At 45.8% G+C, this 21,237-nt stretch overlaps 1 protein-coding gene across 1 annotated transcript in view; it reads left to right on the top strand.

Moving 5' to 3' along the window:
* STXBP3 (syntaxin binding protein 3) overlaps positions 1 to 21,237 on the top strand; it is a 103,241-nt gene that overhangs the window by 39,718 nt on the left and 42,286 nt on the right. The window contains exons 6-10 of the mRNA XM_088464118.1: positions 6,332 to 6,432; positions 6,536 to 6,684; positions 7,630 to 7,720; positions 10,430 to 10,554; positions 13,423 to 13,527. Coding sequence (XP_088320244.1) covers positions 6,332 to 6,432; positions 6,536 to 6,684; positions 7,630 to 7,720; positions 10,430 to 10,554; positions 13,423 to 13,527 — 571 coding nt within the window. The remainder of the gene's footprint in view (positions 1 to 6,331; positions 6,433 to 6,535; positions 6,685 to 7,629; positions 7,721 to 10,429; positions 10,555 to 13,422; positions 13,528 to 21,237) is intronic.

Raw genomic sequence — 21,237 nt, forward strand, 5'->3', positions numbered from 1 at the left:
CCTCTAAATGGTCTACTAACTGACCCGAAAGAGGAAACACTGTGGCGTCACCCTTAATATCCTTAAAAAAGGCATATTTGGACTTGGACACCGGAGGATCGTCATCCTCAATAACTAAAAGCCGTGCGGACTGCCCGAATAAGGCCAGGAATATAAACCTTGGACTTAGCGTCCGACTCTTTAGTACGAAGAGGTTCTTGGTCAGATAGATCCAGAATCTCCCCATCATCGGACGTCACGTCGTCATCCTCATAAGGAGCAGACAGAGACGCCACAGGCCACTTATGTGGCCGCAACACAGACTCCCCTTGTAACACGTCCGACAAATGCTGTACCGAATTTGTCAGTGAATTAACCCACACAGGCTCCTGTGAAACTTGGGGAGGGGAAATAGGGAGACTGTGGGGTACCATCAGTTGTCTCGGGAAGCCCTGCATGGGTGACGACACCACTGACTGCTGGGACAATCCCATCTGGGAAAACGCAGGTGGCGGAGCTAACTGGCCCACTAGGGTTGTAAGCGCTTTAGCGAAACAAGCCCAGGGCGGTTCCTGTACCGGAGCCGTGACAGTAATTGGCCGCGCCAATAAATAACACTGCCGACATAGCCCCTCCGCGTAACCCTCCCCCTCCGCTATTGGTACATTGCACTTAGTACACATAAGCTGGAGAGGAAATTCACTCTGACATGATGGTAAGTATGTGACCCCTCTCACTGATACTCGTTAGTATAGTGGGAGAACCGCCCTGCAATCACCGCACCGCAAGGGCTTTAGCAGAGGAAGAGCAGGGACAGTAAAATGGCTGACAGTAGAAAGTGAAAGTACAGGCAGCAGACGCTAGCAGAAGTCACATACAATGCAGAAGAAATAAATCCCTGCACTATCAGCGCTGTTCCTCAACTACACAGACAGAGTCTGGTAGGATACACCGCGACATACACAGACCTGTATCAACGGAGGAGAGGTATGCCGGGGGACCCAGACCGCGATGCCACCGTCAGCAGCTCCAGCAGCGTTCACCATACAAAGATGGCTACCGAGGAGCAGGGAGGAGCGCTGCCACAGGACCAATCGGCAGCGCAGAGAAGGCTGTGTGCAGCGGGGGAGGCGCCGGCTGTGTACAGGGAAAGCGCGCTCCCCTGGCATGCAATTAACCCCTGGGACGCCGCAGCGCTTGCCGCTCAGCCTCGGCCCGCTGTCCCAGGGGGGTAGTGGAAGCGCAGGTTAGTTACCTGGCTCCACGCTGCAGCCAGTCCCCAGGGAGCCCCCTGCCTGGGGACTCTAGACCATGTGCTCAGCAGGGACTCACCGCTGGACCCCCGCTGCTTACCTGCTCCCGTTGAATCCGCCCATGGTCCGGAACATCTGGGGTCACCGCTAGCTGTGATCCCAGATGCTTACCAGCGGAGTGTAGGGGAGACAGCATGGACGTCAGCAGTGATTGTCCATGCTGTACTCCCAGATGTGCAGCCACAGCTGCCTTGAAGAAAACTTCCGGGGCTATTCTTAGCCCCCCTCTAATCATGTGCTCCGACTCCGAGCAGGGCACCAGCGAAACTGAGATGCCTTGGCTCGGGGGCGGGGTATAGGAGGGGGACCCTAGTGCATCCTGGGAGGCTGAAAACTTAACTCTATGGTGCCCGATGCCTGACGTCATCACCTATACCCCAAGGTATCCTGTGGATACCCTATGGACCCTGAAGTAGAAATAGGTCTCCTCACTTCCAGAATCTCCTCGGCAACAGTAGCGGCTCGCCGCTCCCTGTGGTTGCGCTCTTGGAAAGTAGACGCAGATTCCAAGAAGGGATTGGAATACTTGCCCTTTTAATGGACAGGTCCTGTTTGGCCCTGACCTGGACAAACTTGTGGCCACTCTGGCAGCAGCTAAATCTGCGTGTTTGCCATCGGCTACAGTCCCATCAAGGTCTGGTACTTCGTCCTTTCGGCCTTATAGGGCCCAGGGTAAGTCCAAGATCCAGTCCTTTCCCAGACAGTCAGGTAACAGAAAATCTGCCAAGCCAAAGAAGCCGGCTTGGAGTACAAGACGTCCTGCTCTAAAGTCGGAGGATAAGCCTTCAGCCTGACAGGACGAGCCTTCCCTTGGGGGACCCCAGAGTGGGAGGCCACCTGCTTCAGTTTGCCCAGTGCTGGTACCTGACTACCAGGGACACTTGGGTACACGAGGTGGTCCCCCGGGGGTATGCCCTGTCCTTCTGGCGAAGGCCTCCCAACCGGTTTTTCACCACAGGCCTTCCGTCAGATCAGGACAAGGCCCTGGAACTCCAAAAGGTGTTGCATTCTATGATCCAGGCTGGAGTTATAGTGCCTGTTCCGTTATCCCAGAGGGGCACAGGTTTCTATTCCAATCTCTTTCTGGTGCAGAAACCCAATGGGTCTTACCGACCCATCCTCAACCTCAAATCCCTCAACAAGTCCTTGAGGGTTCCTCTGTTCAGGATGGAGACCCGGCGTTCCGTTATTCTGGCAATGGAGCCTGGGGATTTCATGGTGGTGTTGGACATTCAGGATGCCTACCTGCATGTCCCTATTATCTTAGCACACCAGCAGTTCCTCAGGTTTGCAGTGCTCAACCAACATTTTCAGTTCCAGGCACTTCCCTTTGGTCTGGCCACAGCGCCTCGAGTCTTTACCAAAGTCATGGCGGTCATTGCAGCCCACCTGCGGATGCAGGGGGTCCGCTTGTTGCCTTATCTGGACAACCTTCTGTTGTTAGCAGGGTCTATCAGAGATCCTCCAGCACCATCTGCAACTGACAATATCTGTGTTGCAGAATCACGGCTGGTTGATAAACTGGAAGAAATCCACCCTGGTTCCCTTTCAGAGGATGCTCCATCTCGTGGCCTTGTTGAACTCTCAACAACAGAGGATCTTTGTGACTGAGGAAAAGATCTCTGCATTACAGGTAAAGGTACGCAGTTGCCTTCAGAGTCGCCTGGTGTCTGTTCACTCGGTGATGAGGTTACTGGGCTCCATGGTGTCAATGTTCGACATGGTGGAATATGCCCAGTTTCACTCCAGACCTCTGCAGAAATTGATCCTCTCCAGATGGAATGGGTTGTCTCATCGGATAAAGACACAGACCATGGTGCTTTCTTCGGAGGTACGTCTGTCTCTGGCCTGGTGGCTGCAGATGACTCATCTGAACAAGGGACGCCCCTTTTGGGTGGCAAACTGGGTCCTCCTGACAATGGACATCAGTCTCCGAGGCTGGGGAGCAGTGACTGGTCCACACTTGTTCCAGGACAGGTGGACTCCAGCAGAATCTGCGCTTCCAATAAACATCTTGGATCTTCGGGCAGTATTCAAAGCTCTCCAGCAAGCAAAACATGTTCTCCATGGAAAACCTGTGCAGGTACAATCAGACAACGCCACCACGGTGGTTTACATAAACCGCCAAGGAGGAACCTGAACTCAGGCGGCACTAGCAGAGGTGTCCCGCATCCTGAGTTGGGCGGAGGGCAACCTCCCTGCCATCTCGGCGGTGTTCATACCGGGAGTCCTCAACTGGGAAACAGACTTTCTCAGCCATCAAGAAGTGCATCCAGGAGAATGGTCTTTTCACCAGGAGGTGTTTCAACTCCTGGTGAACAAGTGAGGCCTTCCAGAGGTAGATCTCATGGCCTCCCGACACAACAACAAGCTGCCTGTGTACGGGTCAAGAACAAGAGACATGGAGGCTCTTCTGGTGGACGCTCTGTCGGTCCGGTGGACCTTCCAGTTTGCGTTCCTCTTCCCTCCATTCTCCCTTCTTCCTCGAGTGGTTCGAAAATTCAAGCTAGAAGGAGGCACACTCCTGTTGATAGCTCCAGCGTGGCCCAGACATCACTTGTACTCAGATCTTCGGAGTCTCTCTCTGTAGACACTCTGATGCTGTTTCCTCAACGTCCGGACCTGTTGTCTCGGGTCCTTTCCATTACCCGGACCTGACTCGTCTGTCTTTGACGGCGTGGCTGTTGAGACGGCCCTCTTAAGGTCCAGCTGTGTTTCCAGCTCTGTAGTTAACACCATGTTCAGAGCTCAGAAGCCTGTGTCTGCAGGAATTTACCACCGAGTATGGCATACTTTCTTTGAATGGTGTCGTCCTAGAGGCTATGATCCTCAGGTGTTCAGAATATCCAGGGTGTTGGCTTTCCTACAGGCGGGCTTAGATCACGGTCTTGCTCCTCTGAAGGTGCAAGTTTCTGCCCTGTCAGTGTGGTTTCAGCGTAGGATTGCTGCTCTTCCTGATGTTCGCACCTTACTGCAAGGTGTACTTCGTATTCAGCCTCACTTTGTTCCACCAGTGGCTCCTTGGGATTTGGATGTGGTCCTGAGGGCTCTTCAAGGACCACCATTTGAACCACTGGGCTCAGTGGATTTACAATGGCTTACAGCTAAGACTGTGTTTCTTCTGGCCATTGCTTCGGCCAGAAGGGTCTCAGAATTGGGGGCTCTATCATGTCGATCTCCCTTTCTAATTTTTCATAGGGACAAGGCGTTGCTTCGCACTGGCCCTGGTTTCCTACCTAAGGTGGTATCTAGTTTCGACATTAACATTAACAATCATTGTGCCGGCCTTTAGGTCTCCAGACCTCTCAGCTGGTGAGGCCTCCTTGGATGTGGTACGTGCTCTAAGGATTTATGTTGACCGTACCAATTCATTTAGAAGTCGGACTCCTTGTTTGTCCTCTATGGCTTCTGTAAGAAGGGTTGGCCTGCCACTAAGCAAACTTTGGCAGGATGGATTTGCATGGCAATTTCTGAGGCTTACATTCATGAAGGCCTTCCTGTTCCATCCTCTGTTAAAGCTCATTCCACTAGGTCTGTCGGTCCTTCGTGGGCAGCTCACCATGTTGCCTCTGCTGTTCAGCTTTGCAAGGCAGCCACATGGTCTTCTGTCCATACTTTGTGAGGTATTATGCAATTCACACCTTCGCCTCTCAGGATGCTTCATTCAGGCGGTGGATTCTCCTTTCAGCACAGGAGCTTCCCCACCCTTAAAGGATACTGCTTTGGGACATCCCCAAGGTATCCTGTGGATACCCTATGGACCCTAAAGTAGAAAATATGCGATATGGTAAGCACTTACCCTCTATTTCTCTATCTCTATTTCTACGACGTCCATAGGGTTCCACAGGACTCCCGCCCTGTCGCACCTGTACTGCAGATGGGCTTTGCTCTGGTCACCGGTTTTTCCGTCTCCTTCTGGTGAGAGTGTGATTCTTCCAGAACTTTCTTCTCTCTCTTTCTTTTCCTCCTCCGGCCTATGGCTTGTTACGTAACTGACTTGCCTTGGCTCGGGGGCGGGGTATAGGAGAGGGACCCCAGTGCATCCTGGGAGGCTGAAAACTTTAACTCTGAGGTGCCCGATGTCTGCCGCCATCGCATATACCCCAAGGTATCCCGTGGAACCCTATGGACTTCGTAGAAATAGAGATAACAAGGGTAAGTTCTTAGCATATCTCATATTATTTACCAAGTCTTTTTTTACAGGCCAATCAAAGTTTAATTTAATATCCTTAATAATTGAGTACAGTATTGCTTATAAAACATAAGTTTCAATAAAATCACAGTCTCCCTTTTTCATAGACTCACAATGCTAGTCCTTACCTACCTCTTAGTTATCTTTCTGCTCCTCATGGGACTGATAGTGCCAGGGCTGCAGCAGTAACTAAATCAGAGATTACTGCCCATTACTTACTATAATTTGCAGCTTGGGAGCTGCTGCAGCCATGACCTTGGTGCTGGAAAATGACATGATCTTCCACATTGGAAAGTATTGATTAATTAACGTTCGTGTATAATTAGCATGTTCTGACACAGAATGTCCTGTTTATATTAACATTATATACTGATGTCATTGGAGATTCTCCATGAATGTGTGTTACACAAACTCCACCATCACTCATAACGTGACCTATAATGCAATGTAAGGCTTCCTCACATGGGAATAGCTTGGATATTTAATGCTGGCAACTCTATTTAGCTTATAAAAATCTGACCAAAAGTGTCCTCATTCTTGTTAAATAATATAATTTAGGTATAGGGTTTTGCCATAAACCTGTTTTCCTTTTTTGTGCTGAAAGAAATCATGTTTACTAATGTTGGAGAAAAAATGACTACAGTATTTCCTAGCTCACAACCATTTGCCCACTGGGTAGGATGTATTATTTTATCTCAACGGGGTGTCCCATTAACACATGATATATTCAGAGAGACAGGAAACCCCATCTGAATGATTAGACATACTAGACAAATACAATGCATGCTATTACAGCATAATAAGTATTTTTCCATTTTCTTATAGTCACAGAAAATTTGTTTTACAGCATGTTCTGACTCCTTGTTCTCCAAACTAAAATCATGCCAGCCCAAAACCATACGCAGATGCAAGGAGGTCAATATTTCCTTCTTCCCTAAAGAATCTCAGGTAATTCCAATGACTAAACCTTTTGGCCATAATTTTCTGCTTCTATACATTGTATGCCATTTATTCAGTTTTATGTTTATAAGGGGTTTCTTGCTCTCTTTAGGTGTTCTTGCTAAATATTGCTGATCCTTTTCACCTAATGTACAGTCCAGATAAGGCTGTGGACAAGGAATCTGCAATGCAGTCCATTGCTGAGCAAATAGTGACCCTCTGTGCAACTCTGGATGAAAACCCTGGGGTCCGCTACAAAAGGTAGTGTCATTGTGGATTCATCCAACATCATCGTGAAACTGGAAACATACAGAGAAACCGTGTTTTGTCCGTTTTGATTAACGCATTATGCATTTATTTGTGCTATGATATCTCTATTCCATTAACAAGTGCCCCCCCTCTCTAATGCTGGCCATACTCTAGTACGACCAGCATAAGATGTGATTCACCATAAGATTTCCCTTGAACTCCCTGGCAGTCCACGATTTGGTGCTTTTTGACACACGATGTACATACAATCTCACGTGCGATCATTCGCCCCTATACGACAGGTCGTGATACGATTGATCGTGTGCCTCGCTAAAAACATGCAATCGTAATAGATTTAAATAGAGGAAAATGTCACTCAAATGACGCCGGTCGGCTGCATGATGCATAGAGTGCGCAAATACACAGCACGATCTGCATACGATTACGACGGATAATATGAGCTGCACGTGTGATCATAAGATACGATATAAGAGCAGCAGGAGCGAGCATCGGATCGTATTCGTACCTAAATACTGCACGATTTGCACACAATACATCATAAGAGGCGTCTAAAATAGTGCTGTCGGCACGAAATCGCGCTAGTGTATGGCCAGCATTAGTATTCCAAATATAAATGTTTAACTTTAATGTCTGATGACTTATAGTGTAAAATTGGGTACACAATATACAATATGTTGGATGATCTTGCGATCTGTGATGGATTGCAATAACCATCGTATAGTGTGTACACCCAAATCCATCTAAATGTATGTCAGATGGGATGATGCCACACTGTATTGTTACATTGAGCATGTAGCGTTAGATCACATCATTATACAGCAGATCATACAGTGTGTACAAAATATCTTTACATCGCATTGTTGCGTCGGCACATCGCTGAGGTGCGTACCCAGCTTAAGAAGTAACTATTGGTAATTTGATGTCTTACTGTTTAAGGGAACCACTGGATAATGCAGAAGAGTTGGCCAACTTGGTGGAAGAAAAACTTGTTCAGTATTACAAAACTGATGAAAGAAATCAGTGTAAGGTAATGGGGGTTACATTTAGTGGCGCACTTTATGTGTAAAAATATCCTTGTTTGAATCTTTAATGACATTCTAGTAAATTATCTAAACTGTGCAGATTTTCATCTATCCAACAAACTTTCACAGACCCATTTCAGGGATATTATTTCACAGGCCCATCTCAGAGATTAAGGGCCATTCCTCCAGTGGTTATCATGTTACGTTTTCATTGTAGTTTTGCATAAATAATATTGTATCATATTGTAGTGAGTGTTCAAGCTAGAAATACAGGTACAGAAAAGGAAACATTCCCTATCTGGTTGTGAGTACCAAGGTCACTTAATTCCTTAGGATAAAAATACACCCATGTTTGATACGATTATCCTGTTTTATATATGATAACCTTATATAAAGTTTACATCATGCAAATACAGTATATTACCACTACTCATGTGGATATCTGTTTGTAACTGCCAATATTGAAAGATCGGCATTACCACTGTTAAGTGGTCAGTAATTACCACTTTTTTTTGTGGAAATTACAATTTGTTTTCTTCTAAACCAGGTAAATTATTCTTTTCAATACCTAAAACCAGGTAGCAGCAAGATCATTCAATCCTTATAATAAGCTGCCCTTAAGTTATCAGCTGGGCTATTGCAGTTGCAATGATACTTTTCGCTGTCTCAATTTAAATGATTACTATTTGGTGGAATAATATGATAGTTCAAAAAGAAACAAGGGTTTCCCCCACATGTTATAGTCAATATGAGATAAGCCCCCATCTATGGGAAAAGTAATTTTTCCATAGCGCAAGATGTGATCACCAGACACTATGTACTAAGGGTTCACATCATTTGAAAGATTATGTGGGTGCCGCCAAGTTTACAGGTATAATTATTGGGATGATGACGCACATAGTGCCCTCCCTCCCAGATATGGAAAACTTACAGTCAGGTGCATAAATATTGGGACATTGACAGAATTTTCATATTTTGGCCTCTATTCACCACCACAATGGCTTTGAAATGAAACAAACAAGATGTGCTTTAACTGCAGACTTTCAGATTTAATTTGAATTACATCCAAATCAGGTGAATGTTGTAGGAACATGACTTCAGATGGACTTCTGTTGTTTGTTTTGGCATTTTCTGACGACATTAAGAGGAACCAGTGATGCAGGAATAGATTTGGATGGATTTAATCTAATTTATCCACTTTCAGATGTGCAATATATACAGTATGACAATACTTTAGAAAGTTAGAAACCTAGTAACATAGAATTTGACGGCAGTTGGGAAGTACTAGTCATTTGTCATACAATATGGGGGAGATGTTTTAAACCTTCCAAAGAGTGGACAAGTTGAGAAGTTGTCTATAGAAACCAATCGGCTTACTCTTATCATTTTATAGAATGTACTTTGTAAATTCTAGGTAGAAGCTGATTGGTTGCTGTGTGCAACTTCTTAATTTGTGCACTTCTCCACTCTTTAGAAGGTTTGATACATATGCCCATGTATTCCCTTTTATATCTCTCTAATAGTGAACAAATCATCTTCTCCAACTGGTTACTGTTACCTGGTTTGTAGTGGAAGATGGTGTTAATTCTAGGTCTGGATCTGGGCAGGGCGCTGGACCTTAAAAAGGCACTGTCACGAGTGTGCCCGAAAAGGGTGCGTCGCCATGTGAAAAGGGGGCGTATCCTTAAGATACTGTCCCCTTGTCATCACTTTTGGAGGCATGCCAAACTTACATTCTGGGCTGCCCCCAAGCTTTCCCCTCATCGGCATCTATTCACCGGCGGTGAGCGCTGCACCGCAATCCCCCCCCCCCGACAGGTAGGGCAGGGCTAGGCTAAAACAGCCCAGCAGGAAGCCTACAATAAGGTGTTGCTGCTTCTCCCCAACCCCTAAGCAATGTAACTATAATAAGATAACAAATAAAACTGAGATGACCACACTCTGCTGTTCAAATTAAGTTGTGGTTAGTATTATAGAGAAACAGTTTATTAGCATTTGTAGTAACAAAAAAATACAAATATTCATGTTTTGTCAAATTGAATTCTGAGACTCTGGGCCTGATTTAGCAAGGTTCGCAGTAACAAAGACTCAATCGGTCGATTAATTCGCATAGCGCATGCATATGCATTGCAGTGTGCGCGCTCGAACTAACAATTGCGATGGGAACTGCGTTTGCAGAGGCTACGCAGACCCAGAGTAGAGTGATTGACAGGAAGTACCGTTTGTGGGTAGTGATGGGGGGGTGGTGCAAACGCAGGCATGCCAGTGCATTGCAAAGTCGTTGCAGGGGCGTGCATAAATTATTCACTGCAATACCATATGCAGCCTGAGGCCTCATATCATGTACTGAAGTTAGCAATTCGTGAGTGAGGTGTGACCTGCATTAACTGTGCGTACAGGTCCGATGTTACCGATTGTTTCGCTATATTGCCCAAGTATACGGATGTGTGTAAGGGGAAGTGGTTGTCATTATGTTAGACTGTGATCGAACTGCGATTGCGCACATTTGCATTTCCTTGCTGATATTAGCAACTGCGATGTGTGCATTTTAGCAGAATAGCGATCTTTGATGAATCAGACCCTCGGTGCTTGAGGATTCTTTGCATTAGAAAACTCTCTGTAGAGCATGTCAATGCTACAAGTAACTGATGTACTTCCTGACAGATGGTTCCATGACTCCTGCATGTCCTCTCCCATTTTTATTTCTTATTCAGGAGAAAACTCAGTCTCAGCTACTTATTCTTGACAGAGGATTCGATCCAGTGTCTACAGTGCTGCATGAGCTGACTTTCCAAGCCATGATTTATGATCTTCTTCCTATAGAAAATGACACTTATAAGCAAGTACTCCCTTTACCCTTTTCCTCATGTTTCTATTAAAGTTTGTGATTTAGGCTTTGCGGCCCTTCTATGTTCAATCTCTTATTTGTTAAGATGTGTGCCAACATTTGTTGACCTCCAATGCCATATATTGCCTGCATATTTATTTGATTTATTAATCATTCTATGCACGGCATATCTTTGTCATTTTTAAGACCATTCAGTATCTATGCACTTTTTCTTCAGGTCATTTTGCCAGAAATGCATACACGCAACATACTTCTATACAGACTTACAGTTACAGCCATCAATCTAAGATTGTGGAATGTGACAGGGTGGGCTTGCTTTGTTTGCCTGACAAGTTGTGGGTCTTCTAGATCATTTTATGGGTTCTCTTCCCATTAGTTACCTGCAGTAGATGAACACTTATTCTAATGCTGCTTCCCCACCAGATACTAACCTACTATGTTAGATGTGCTCCAACTTTGGGCCCCGAGTTGTAGCAGATTTTCAGTGGCACCTGAAATCGTATACTTATGGGTTTTATAAATCAAGAATGTGTTTTATTCAGTTACAATCAATTCAAATTTTCTGATCATTTTTAAGTGCCTTATTGTTGTTTTAGTTCTTACTGCATTAATACAACATTAGCAGGAATAAATATTTGATAATGCTAGGGACGAGAGTGAGTTGGAATGATTTAACATAATGCCCATCTCTACAAAGCCTAAAATAATCACACTGGATTAAAATTGAGAGAAAACCTTTAGAATGACCTTAGAGAATTATGGAACATGCCTAAAGCAATGTACTTTAATGTGTATGAAGACTTTGTAACACTTATTTTTTTTTTTAAAAGCTAAAAAAGTTACCAGTGTGGTTCAATAAGTAAGGTAACAAGACCTCTCACGTGTGTAATGTTCTCTATTTCATTCTAATTCCCCGCCAGGCCAGAGTAGGTAGCCCACTGCTTCCCCTCACAGCCATTAGATTGCGCCTTATATCAGTCATACTGTCCCAACATCAGTTGTAAGATGGCGGGGCTGGCGGAAACATTGTCAAGCATTGAGGTGCGTAGTGTGAATAGATTTCTTCTCTAAAGGGCACATCAGCAGCTGAAATTCATAAGGTGTATCGTGATTTCATAATTTCACGAAAACAGATTTGGGTTTGGTACACTGCCTTTGATAATGGCTGGACAGATGTTCAAGATGAGCAGAGATCTGGAAACCCAAGCACGTCCTCTACAGGTGACAATTTGTCCTGCATTAAAGGTCTGGTTCAGGAGGGCAGACGCCTTCGAGTTAGTAATATTGCTGATGGACTGAACATCTCAGTTGATACAACATTGTTCATGAGCAACTGGAGTACAGGAAAAAGTGTTCAGGCTGAGTACCGAAGCAACTCACAAAAGTTCACAAAACCTGTAGGATGGGATTGTCCTGTGCACCATGATGAGGGAGTGCAGTTCCAGCAGTGTATTGTTACAGGTGATGAAATGTGGGTGCATCATGTGATACCGGAGATGAAGCAAGCATCCATGACATGAAAACACGCATCGTCCCCACCTTCAAAGAAATTCCAAACAACAAGCAGCAATGAAAGTCATGGCGACCGTGTTTTGGGACCACAAGGGGTGCTTCGTGATGATTTCCTTACTTAGATACTGTAAATGCTGTCTGCTATTGTGACACATTGAGCTGGTGGCGGAGGGCAATTAGTTGAAAACAACCTGGGTAGCTACGTACAGATGTTGTATTACTGCACGATAGCTCCAGGCCACACTCAGCCAACCGTACACGTAAGTTGTTACCGTGCTACCATTGGGAGGTACTGGACCATCCTCCCTACAGCTCTGACCTGGCAAGTGATTTCCATCTTTTTGGACCATTGAAGAAGCACCTACTGTAGGTGGAAGGCAATTCGCAACAGACGGTGAGGTTCACCAAGCTGTCATGTCCTGGCTTCAGGCGATTGACACTCTTCTATGCCGGGATAAATGCCTTGGTGCACCGTTGGAGCAATTGCTTAGACAAGTATGGGGACTAAGTGGAAAAATAATCTGTACCAAGGCCATAATCTTGATTATACAGTACGTATAAGTACAAGTTGAATGAATTTACGCAATGAGAGGTCTTCTTACTGTATTTATTGAACCACCCTCCTATTAATTTTATTATCATTTTTAAGTCGACACATCATAATAGGAGGGCTGGATAGTTGGAGGTGTAAACTGTTGAGAAGAGCACATCAAGGGAGGAGAGTTAACTGGAGATTTAGAAGGAGGGATGTAAGGATTTGATGACCACTTGTGTTTTGAGTGCACGTTTTAAGCTGGCAAGACTGGCAGACCGTATGACTTGTCAAGGGAGTGTTCCAGAGGAGGGGCGGAGCAAGAGACATCTTGTAGACAGGATTGTGAGAAGAGCTAACCAGGGTGGAGGTGAGGCAGAAGTTTTTGTATGCACGCAGGGAAAAATGGCAAATTGCAGATTTAGGAGAATGCGGAATGATCACTGCTAAGGGGATTGAATTGGATTATGAGGGGGTTGGAGAACCAGTGAAGGAGGCTGCAACATGGTGGTTAGAGAGGAAAATGAGATGAGCAGCAGTGTTCACGATAGACTGAAGTTGGGAAAAGCGAGTAAAAAGAAACCAAAGGATACATACATAATTGTATTATACATTTATCTGTTAATAATGTGCACATTTAAAAAAATAAAATCCACTTAATTTCACCTATACTACATTTAGGAATATATTATTTCATTATTTTTCAGTCTGTTGTATTATTGAAATACCTCATTATACCGGTAAATAGTAGATACAGAGAAATGTCCACAGGTTTGATTATGAAATTATTTTTGTTACATTGTTTAATACTGTAGATATCAGACGGACGGCACTTCAGGAAAAGATAAAGAAGGTCAATTAGATGAATCTGATGAATTGTGGGTGAAAATCCGGCACAAACACATCGCTGAAGTCTTAGAGTATGTACAGCATTATGTTCACCACTACTTTAAGAAACAAGTTACTAATGTGCTCTTCTGACCTTTTCTACTAGCAGAATTTAAAACCTTTTTTTCTTTTTTCTTCACGTCAAAATCAGGGCCGGCTCTAGGGGTGTTGAACCAGTGCAGTCCCACAGGGGCGCCACCCGTAGAGGGCGGCACCCCTCCCCAGCATCCCGATATCAGCGGGTGGTCAAGTCGGGAGGCTGGGGACCCCCTAGAGAGTGAATGGATGCCGCGCGCAGGGGCAGAACTATGGGAGACAATGGAGGCGCTTGCCGCCGGGCTCCAGCTCTGAAGGGGCACCTCCTCAATTGTCCACAATATATTCTCCCCACTTAAGGCTGTAACTATGTACCCGGAGTGTACCGTCACGGCCGCCCAATACATGGCACCTCTTCCTGGCACCTGAGGAGCTACATACATTAGTGGAGAGCTCCATGTCAGACCATCAGCTGCTGCCTTTGTCTATCTATAGCCTGTCTGCATGCAAATTGTTACAATACAGTGTCAGCGGCTGTGACAAGGGGGGGCACCAAATTATAACTTGCCTCCGGGCATCTGGGATGAACTTACGCCACTGGCCGCGCGCATGCGTGCGGCAACCATTCACTGACGGGAGAGGGCCTGAAGTTATTTGGAGGCGTGCCATATGGGCACACCTCCAAATAACGTCACACAGTGTGCCATATGGACACACCTCCAAATAACGTCACACAGGTGGCGTGGCCTGTGATAATTAGACCATGCCCCCAAATTCGGTCAAGAGCCGGCACAGGGTGCTCAGAACTCTGGAGCCGGCCCTGGTCAAAATACTATCGGGGAATTCAAATAGGTGTGGTTTTTACCCTGCAGCTAATTGATCACGCTGCCAGATTCATTTAGCTTCAGGAACCCTGTGCTCCAATTAACTGAGGCAGGATTTTTCCTTGCAGCCTCAGGAGCAGCAAGGGAAAATCAGAGTCTTCAGGTCACATGCACGCAGAGAGCTAGTACCCCCCCTCACCATTCAGGCTATTTACACAGTGTTCAGAAGAGTGGAGAGTCCGAGAAGGAAGAGAGACTTTGCATAATAGGTACACAATTATATATTTGTGTTTATTAAAATTTAACTTTTATTTCACCAATTTAAAAAATATATCTGCAGTGGTGAAATAAAAGTAAAATGTTATAAAACACAATAATCCAAATACATCAAAGTGCTCCTAATAATAAATTCTCTCTTCCGTCTTGGATTCTTCTTTTTCTGTATACATGTATATAGGTTTGGAAACTGTAGAGTCTATTGGTAGCAGCCTCAGAGTTAAAAACAGAGCTCTCATACAATCAAGCAGGAAACATTGGGATTGATGTACAAATACTAAACAAGTTATTATCAAACCTTTTCTGTGTGGATAGTACACCCCCTTCCCTATTATTCTCATGGAAGAGGAAGGAGAGACCAGACGCGGAGACCTAAATGCAGTCCAAGAAAATGTACCCATTCACATAGCGTCTGTTGATTTTGGCTATTGATGGGCTGATTAAGGGCCAGGGTCAGTTTCCCAATTATTTTTTTCTCCTATATAATTCAGACATGCCAGCCAGTGACAGCGGTGTGCTAGAACTTTGGAGGCCCCACAGCAAATTTTAAACAGGCCTCCAAGGTTGCTTCCTTCACTCCTGTATCCTCTCTGCACTTATCTTCCTGCTCTGAGAGGAAGGGAAAACCAGAGTTGTTTTCCCCTGTGAGCAGAGTAATTCCAACTAGTGTCAGTGGTCACACAACAGGTTTTCATTAATCTTACTGCAGAGGAATGCAGGGATTACAGTAGCACAGGTGACCGCTATATCAGGACCTGGCTTCTAAAAGACCTTGATGGGCCCTGAAGCAGTTGCTTCCTTACTAAGGGGTCTATTTACGAAGCAGTGTTAGGAGACAGAGTGAAAAGTGATAAGAAAGTGATAAGGTGCCAGCCAATCAGCTCCCAACTCATCTCACAGGCTGTGTTTGAAAAATTACAGTTGCGAGCTGATTGGCTGGTACCTTATCACTTTCTTATCACTTTTCACACTGTATAATATCACTGCTTAGTAAATAGACCCCTTAATATCTTGAGAATGGAGGAGTCCTTTCTTTCTCCCAGTGCCTTTATGGGTTCAACATAATGTAGCATGTGTCCTCCTACTGCTTCAGAGAAAGGAACTTATTAGAAAATGGTGAAAAATTCTTTTAAAATGTGTTTGTTAAATTTCTTCTTTGGATATTCTTTTTACTAACCCTTCCCACCTGAAGATTAATCCTTGCACTGAAGTGATAAGTGTTTACATTGTAACTATAGTGTTTGTACTGGATGCTTAAGTTTAAGCATTATCTAAACAAGACAAAGTTCTGGATATTCATATTCTTACTGACATATTGCCACAATGGTTTTGAAGGTATAAAATAAATGTTTAATTGTTATCAAATGACAATAATGATCGATGCTTAAAATGAAAGTAATTGTTCTATTTACCACACATAAACAGATAACACCACTGATTACACTGCAAATGATATAATGCCCTACACACAAAACAATAGCCCTCCTAAATGCACTAACAATTCATTTGTATAGTTGGCACAGACCGTGCTCACAATGGTACATCATCGATACGTGAACCCGTCCTCTCCTTACATGAAGATCTCACTGGACTACAGAAATAGAAAGAAAGACTAGCTCATGCACAATGGTTTCCTCTGAAACAATCACTCACTGGAACAGAATTTTTTTTAAATATCATGGAACAAATTAAATATGTTCAATTATTTTGGATAGACAGATTGAAGTGCTGACCTTGATAAAGTGATCTTTGGATTGTTGCAGAAGGATCTTGCAATGAGGAAAGTGCATTGCATAGACAAGCTATTTTTGAAAGCACTAACCTGGCATGCAAACATTGTCAATTACCTCCAAAAAATCTGAGCAGAGAAATGCAAAATGAATTGTTAATAATCGGGGGAAAAACCTATGAGGGGGGTGTCACTAGCATATACTGCTGGGATAATTTTTAAGAATATTTGCTATTTTACTGAATGTATGCACTAAGGAGCACAGGGAGGACAATGGGTATAGCCTGTAGACTATAGTCTGGGCATCAAACAGTTCATTTTAATTGCCCAGCAGACCAGAGCTCCCTCTTCTCTATACCAGTTTCAGTTTGGTGCCAGCAGGAGCAGGCACCGTTTGCAGGGGGGACTGCCTGTAAGTTTTTATTTTTTTATTATTGTTTTCAGAGGGGCATTGAAAGGCGTCTTATGGATGCCCTCAGTGCTGGGACGGCAGCACCAGCAACTGGGTTGGTGACTTCAACCGCAAGCTCCAAAGAGAATTGCACTCACCTTCCAGAGCCTGCAGCCGCACACAGGGGGGCAGATAAACACACTCGCGGCTTTACACCGCCGGTGGGGAGATCACCAATGTTGCTGGTAATGCCAGTCCAGGGGTCCCTGCTCTGCACAATAGATCACCGGGGCATTTAAAATGGGAACCCTGCTTGTATCGGCAGTGGCCTTTACTCTGGGGTCCATACCAGAGGGGGGAGGCACACTCTATCTGTCCAGACAGCCTGACTCGGATGTTCACCTCTCCTCTCTCCACCTCCTAATTAAAGCTGGGCAGCCAGTTTAATTGCATTGCCTGCCTCAGCACATGCAGAGAGAGAAGCTTGGGCTTCTGTCTCCACTTATACAGTACTTTACTCCTAGTAGCCTTGTTATATTGTTAAGCTCCGTCCTGCTGTTGCTGGATTGTTGAGCATTGAGTGGCTCTGTGTGTACTGCTGCAGTATATCGGTCACACTGAGACACCCCAAAGGTCAGTGCTTTGTCTCTTATTTGTGCAGCCCATTTATGGTGTATTGGAGCTACTTACCACTCATTGTACTAATATATATATACACACACACCACTGCTTCAGCTTTTGTGTGTGGGGACACCCGTGTATTGCTTTTATTATGGCTTCCAAAAAGAAAGCTCCCAAGTAGATGGATGCTCCTGTGCCACCCACTGTTGGACCTGTGTTAACATTCTGACCAGGAACCAGACAACAATGACCTTTGTGTCCGTTGCATCGCAGATACACACAGGGAGACTCCTTCAGCCATGTTGTCTAGTCAGGAACCAGCTTGGGCATTAACAATGAGATAGGTAATGTCTCAATTAGTTGAATTGCTTGCGGCGACCGGAACACCTCCTGCTAGTCTAGCTACAGGGGTGCTCCCGGGCACCAGCATTTTGCCTACCCAGACTGCTCTGCTGTCTACTATAGAACCACCCTGGATGCAGTAATTTGCACAGTCAGAGGGTTGGCGCAGGTGTCAGCAACTTTCCAGCAGATGCTAGACAGGGATAATGTAGTTCATCCAAGTGCTAGCTTTTTAGAAGGGGGAAGTTCTCTGCCCTTATCTGAAGGCATTCATATTCTGAGTTGTCCATGGAGCATGAGGCTAGTATCTCAATCACTTCTGAAGGGGAAACTTCCCCAGTGCTTGAAGATTCTGTGCTAGAGTTGATGTTGAGGCTTTCATCGATTCTGTGCTAGAGTTGATGTTGAGGATATGCCAGGTGGAGGATTCTGAACAGACTCCTAGGTCCAAAGCCTTGGTTATTAAGCATCTGAAGAATGCGACCACCGAGTTCCCTTCTTTGGGGCAGTTGGAAGACATCCTTATGGAAGCATGGTTTCATCCTAATAGGCGTTTCCAGTTGGTAAAGCGCATTACATCCTTCTACCTGCTACCAGTTGCAGAGTGGGTAGGCGGTAGTCTCCTCCTCCAGTTGATGCCCACATCACTTGCCTTGTTAGTTCTTCCATTCCTCCTTTTCCTAATACGGCTTCCCTTAGGGATCCTACGCATAGGAAGCTGAAGACTTTTCTTAAGTCAGCCTTCACCAATGTGGGGACTTTTGCATGCCCCACCCTGGGTTCGGCTTCGTGGCCAAGGCTGTTGTAAGCTGGGCAAAGGCATTGGAGGTTGGCCTCACTCTGGTACCAGCAGAAAACAATTATTGCATCTTGTGGGGCACATTAATAAGACTGGTTCTTACCAGGGTGATGTGGGTCATTGACACGGGGGTCTTGACCCCCTAAGTTGTCGTCATCAACTGTTGCTGCTAGGAGAGCCCTCTGGCTACATTCCTGGCACACTGATACGGATTCTAAAAGCATTCGAGGCACTCCCATATTCTGGCAGCATCCTTTTTGGTCAAGAGTTGAACAGGATTTTTGCTACTGTGACTGTGTCCAGGATGGCCTTCCTGCCTTTGGCGACACCACCAGAGGCCAGAATGTCTACCTTTCATTCCTTTCATCCACAGGGACAGGCCAGAGGTCAGGTGTTGTCTAGATTCCAGAGTTCCCACGTGGTAACCAGTATTGGTCCACCAGGCGTCTAGGACCCAAGCAAAGAGGTACGTGTTTCTGCGCCAACCTCTTCCTGGTCCAGAAGCCGGATGGCTTATTTTGGCCCATCCTCAATTCGAAGGTGCTGAATCGGTATCTGCGGATTCCAAGATTCCACATGGAGTCTCTTCGCTCCATCATTCTGGCTATGGAACCGGGGAATTTTATGGCATCTTTGGACATCCAGGATGCCATTTTACTCATTCGAGTCAGCCACCAGCTCTTCCTCAGATTGCGGTGCAGTCGGATCACTACCAGTTTCAGGTATTATCATTTAGACTGTCCACAGCTCCTTGTGTTGTCACGTAGGTCATGGCGTTCATAACGGTGCACCTTTGTCGAAAGGGTGTCAAAATCTTGCTTTATCTGGACTCAATCATGGATAAGTCTAAAACCTGAACTGTTGAGTGCCTTTAGGACTAGAGAGCCTAGGACTTTTTTCCCTGTTCATTTTGTTAGTATAGGCATGATGATGTTAAAATATTCCAAAATCTTCCCTTTCTTAAATTTGACCCTGACTTTAAGGAATTATTAGTTTATAGTATACACATGTCCCAGTTTTACTTACATTATAATACATTGCCATTTCATCTTCGAGTAACTTTGCCACTGAAACATTGAACTTTCATGTGTAGAAGTTGTCCCTTTTTTATTTTTTTAATTGGAACAAATTAGGGATACACTTGCAGTGATCGCGGTGAGCGAAAAATTAGTGGATTCCGGGGACCCCCACACTTTACGAAAGCCCTTCTGCTCCACCTGAGGTTTTTCTCCTCCCTGAGCTCGCCTAACGACACCTGCGTTACGGTTTGACAGGTGTACCACCCCAGTCAAACTCTTTTTCTGTGTCCCATCACATATGGTATAGTGCTGGGGGAATATAGCAGTCGGGGTATAGGGGGTTAAGGGTAAGCAGTAGTTGGGGTAGAGCTGGAGATAGAGGCAGGAAGAAGTGGGGGGTAAGGGCAGGCAGTGCTGGGGGCAGGGAGGAGGTAAGTGCAGACAGCAGTTGTGAAAGTGCTGAGCGGCAAGGATGGAGCTAGGGGCAGACAGTGGTAGGGGGGTAAGGGTAGAAATCATCTGGGGCAGCATTGGAGCAAGGAGGGGGTTAGGGGCAGGCAGTACTGGGGAATGTTCTGTGGGGGTAGGGAGGAGGTTGATAGCAGCTAGGACAGTACTGGGGTGCAAGATTACGTCAGAGGCAGGCACTACGGGGGTAGGGAGGGGGCAAAGGTGGATAGCAGCTGGGCAGGACTGGGGGGCAAGGATGGGGTTAGGTTAGGATTAGGAAAGGGCTAAGGGTAGATAGCAGCTGGGGCAGTACTGTGGAGAGGGGGTATGTATAGATAACTGTGGCAAGCAGGTGCTTAGGGACAGGCAGTACTGGGGTTAGACTCTAAGGCATTGCAGGCACAGGGGACACACACTACTGCAGGGGAGACACACCTCTACACATCTCTACTATACAGAGTCACAGCCATAAGCCTAACCGTCTCTCCGGGCACAGATGCAAGGCATGGGGTGTCACTGTGGTTCACGACCCATACACAGACCAGACCACACATCGTGGGGCAGTGACAGAGAGAGCCGCTTACCTTTGCGGAGGAGGAGGTAGCTGCACAGCACTGGGTGAGTCGGGACAGTCTCTGCGGTGGCTACCGGGGTCAGCGTGCCCTGTAGAGGATGCAGAGGCACCACAGGAGACCGACCTGAGCTGGAGGAAAGAGACCAGCAGATTGATGCTCTGCGCTGGCGGGCTCATAGAGGGGGAGGAAGACACTGCATGCTGTGATTGGCTGAAGAGACAAAGCCAGTGATTGGCTGGGGATACAGGTAGCGAGTGATTGGCTGGAGGCGCTGCTGCTTCTTCCGGGGAGTGGGCGGAGCCTTGCAGTGCCGGTGTCTGGCTGGTCGGAGCTGCCTGGAGATTGGGTGAGTTGCGGGGACTAGATGAGGAAACTCCGCCGGCGTCTATTGGACGTGAGGACGCCGCCATCGGCGACGATTGGCTGCACACAGCGCATCCTACGGGACCCACTTAGTTTTAAAAATTGGGTCCCCAACAGCCTGTAGCTCGTAAATACTCGCTATAGTGCATATTTTGTGAACCCTGCACTTGGGTGTGTTAACAAAATCAAACCAAATATATCTTGTGTGTTAGTCAAAAGCTTTATTGCATTCCTTCCAAGATATTGAGGTGATAAGAGTATTGATATCCAGGTCTTTGTCATACTTTTGCTGCATTATTTCGGCAGAATTCTAAGGC

The sequence above is a fragment of the Taudactylus pleione genome, unplaced genomic scaffold (assembly GCF_031769625.1).
Source record: "Taudactylus pleione unplaced genomic scaffold, aTauple2 ptg001594l, whole genome shotgun sequence".
Classification (NCBI taxonomy): Eukaryota; Metazoa; Chordata; class Amphibia; order Anura; family Myobatrachidae; genus Taudactylus; species Taudactylus pleione.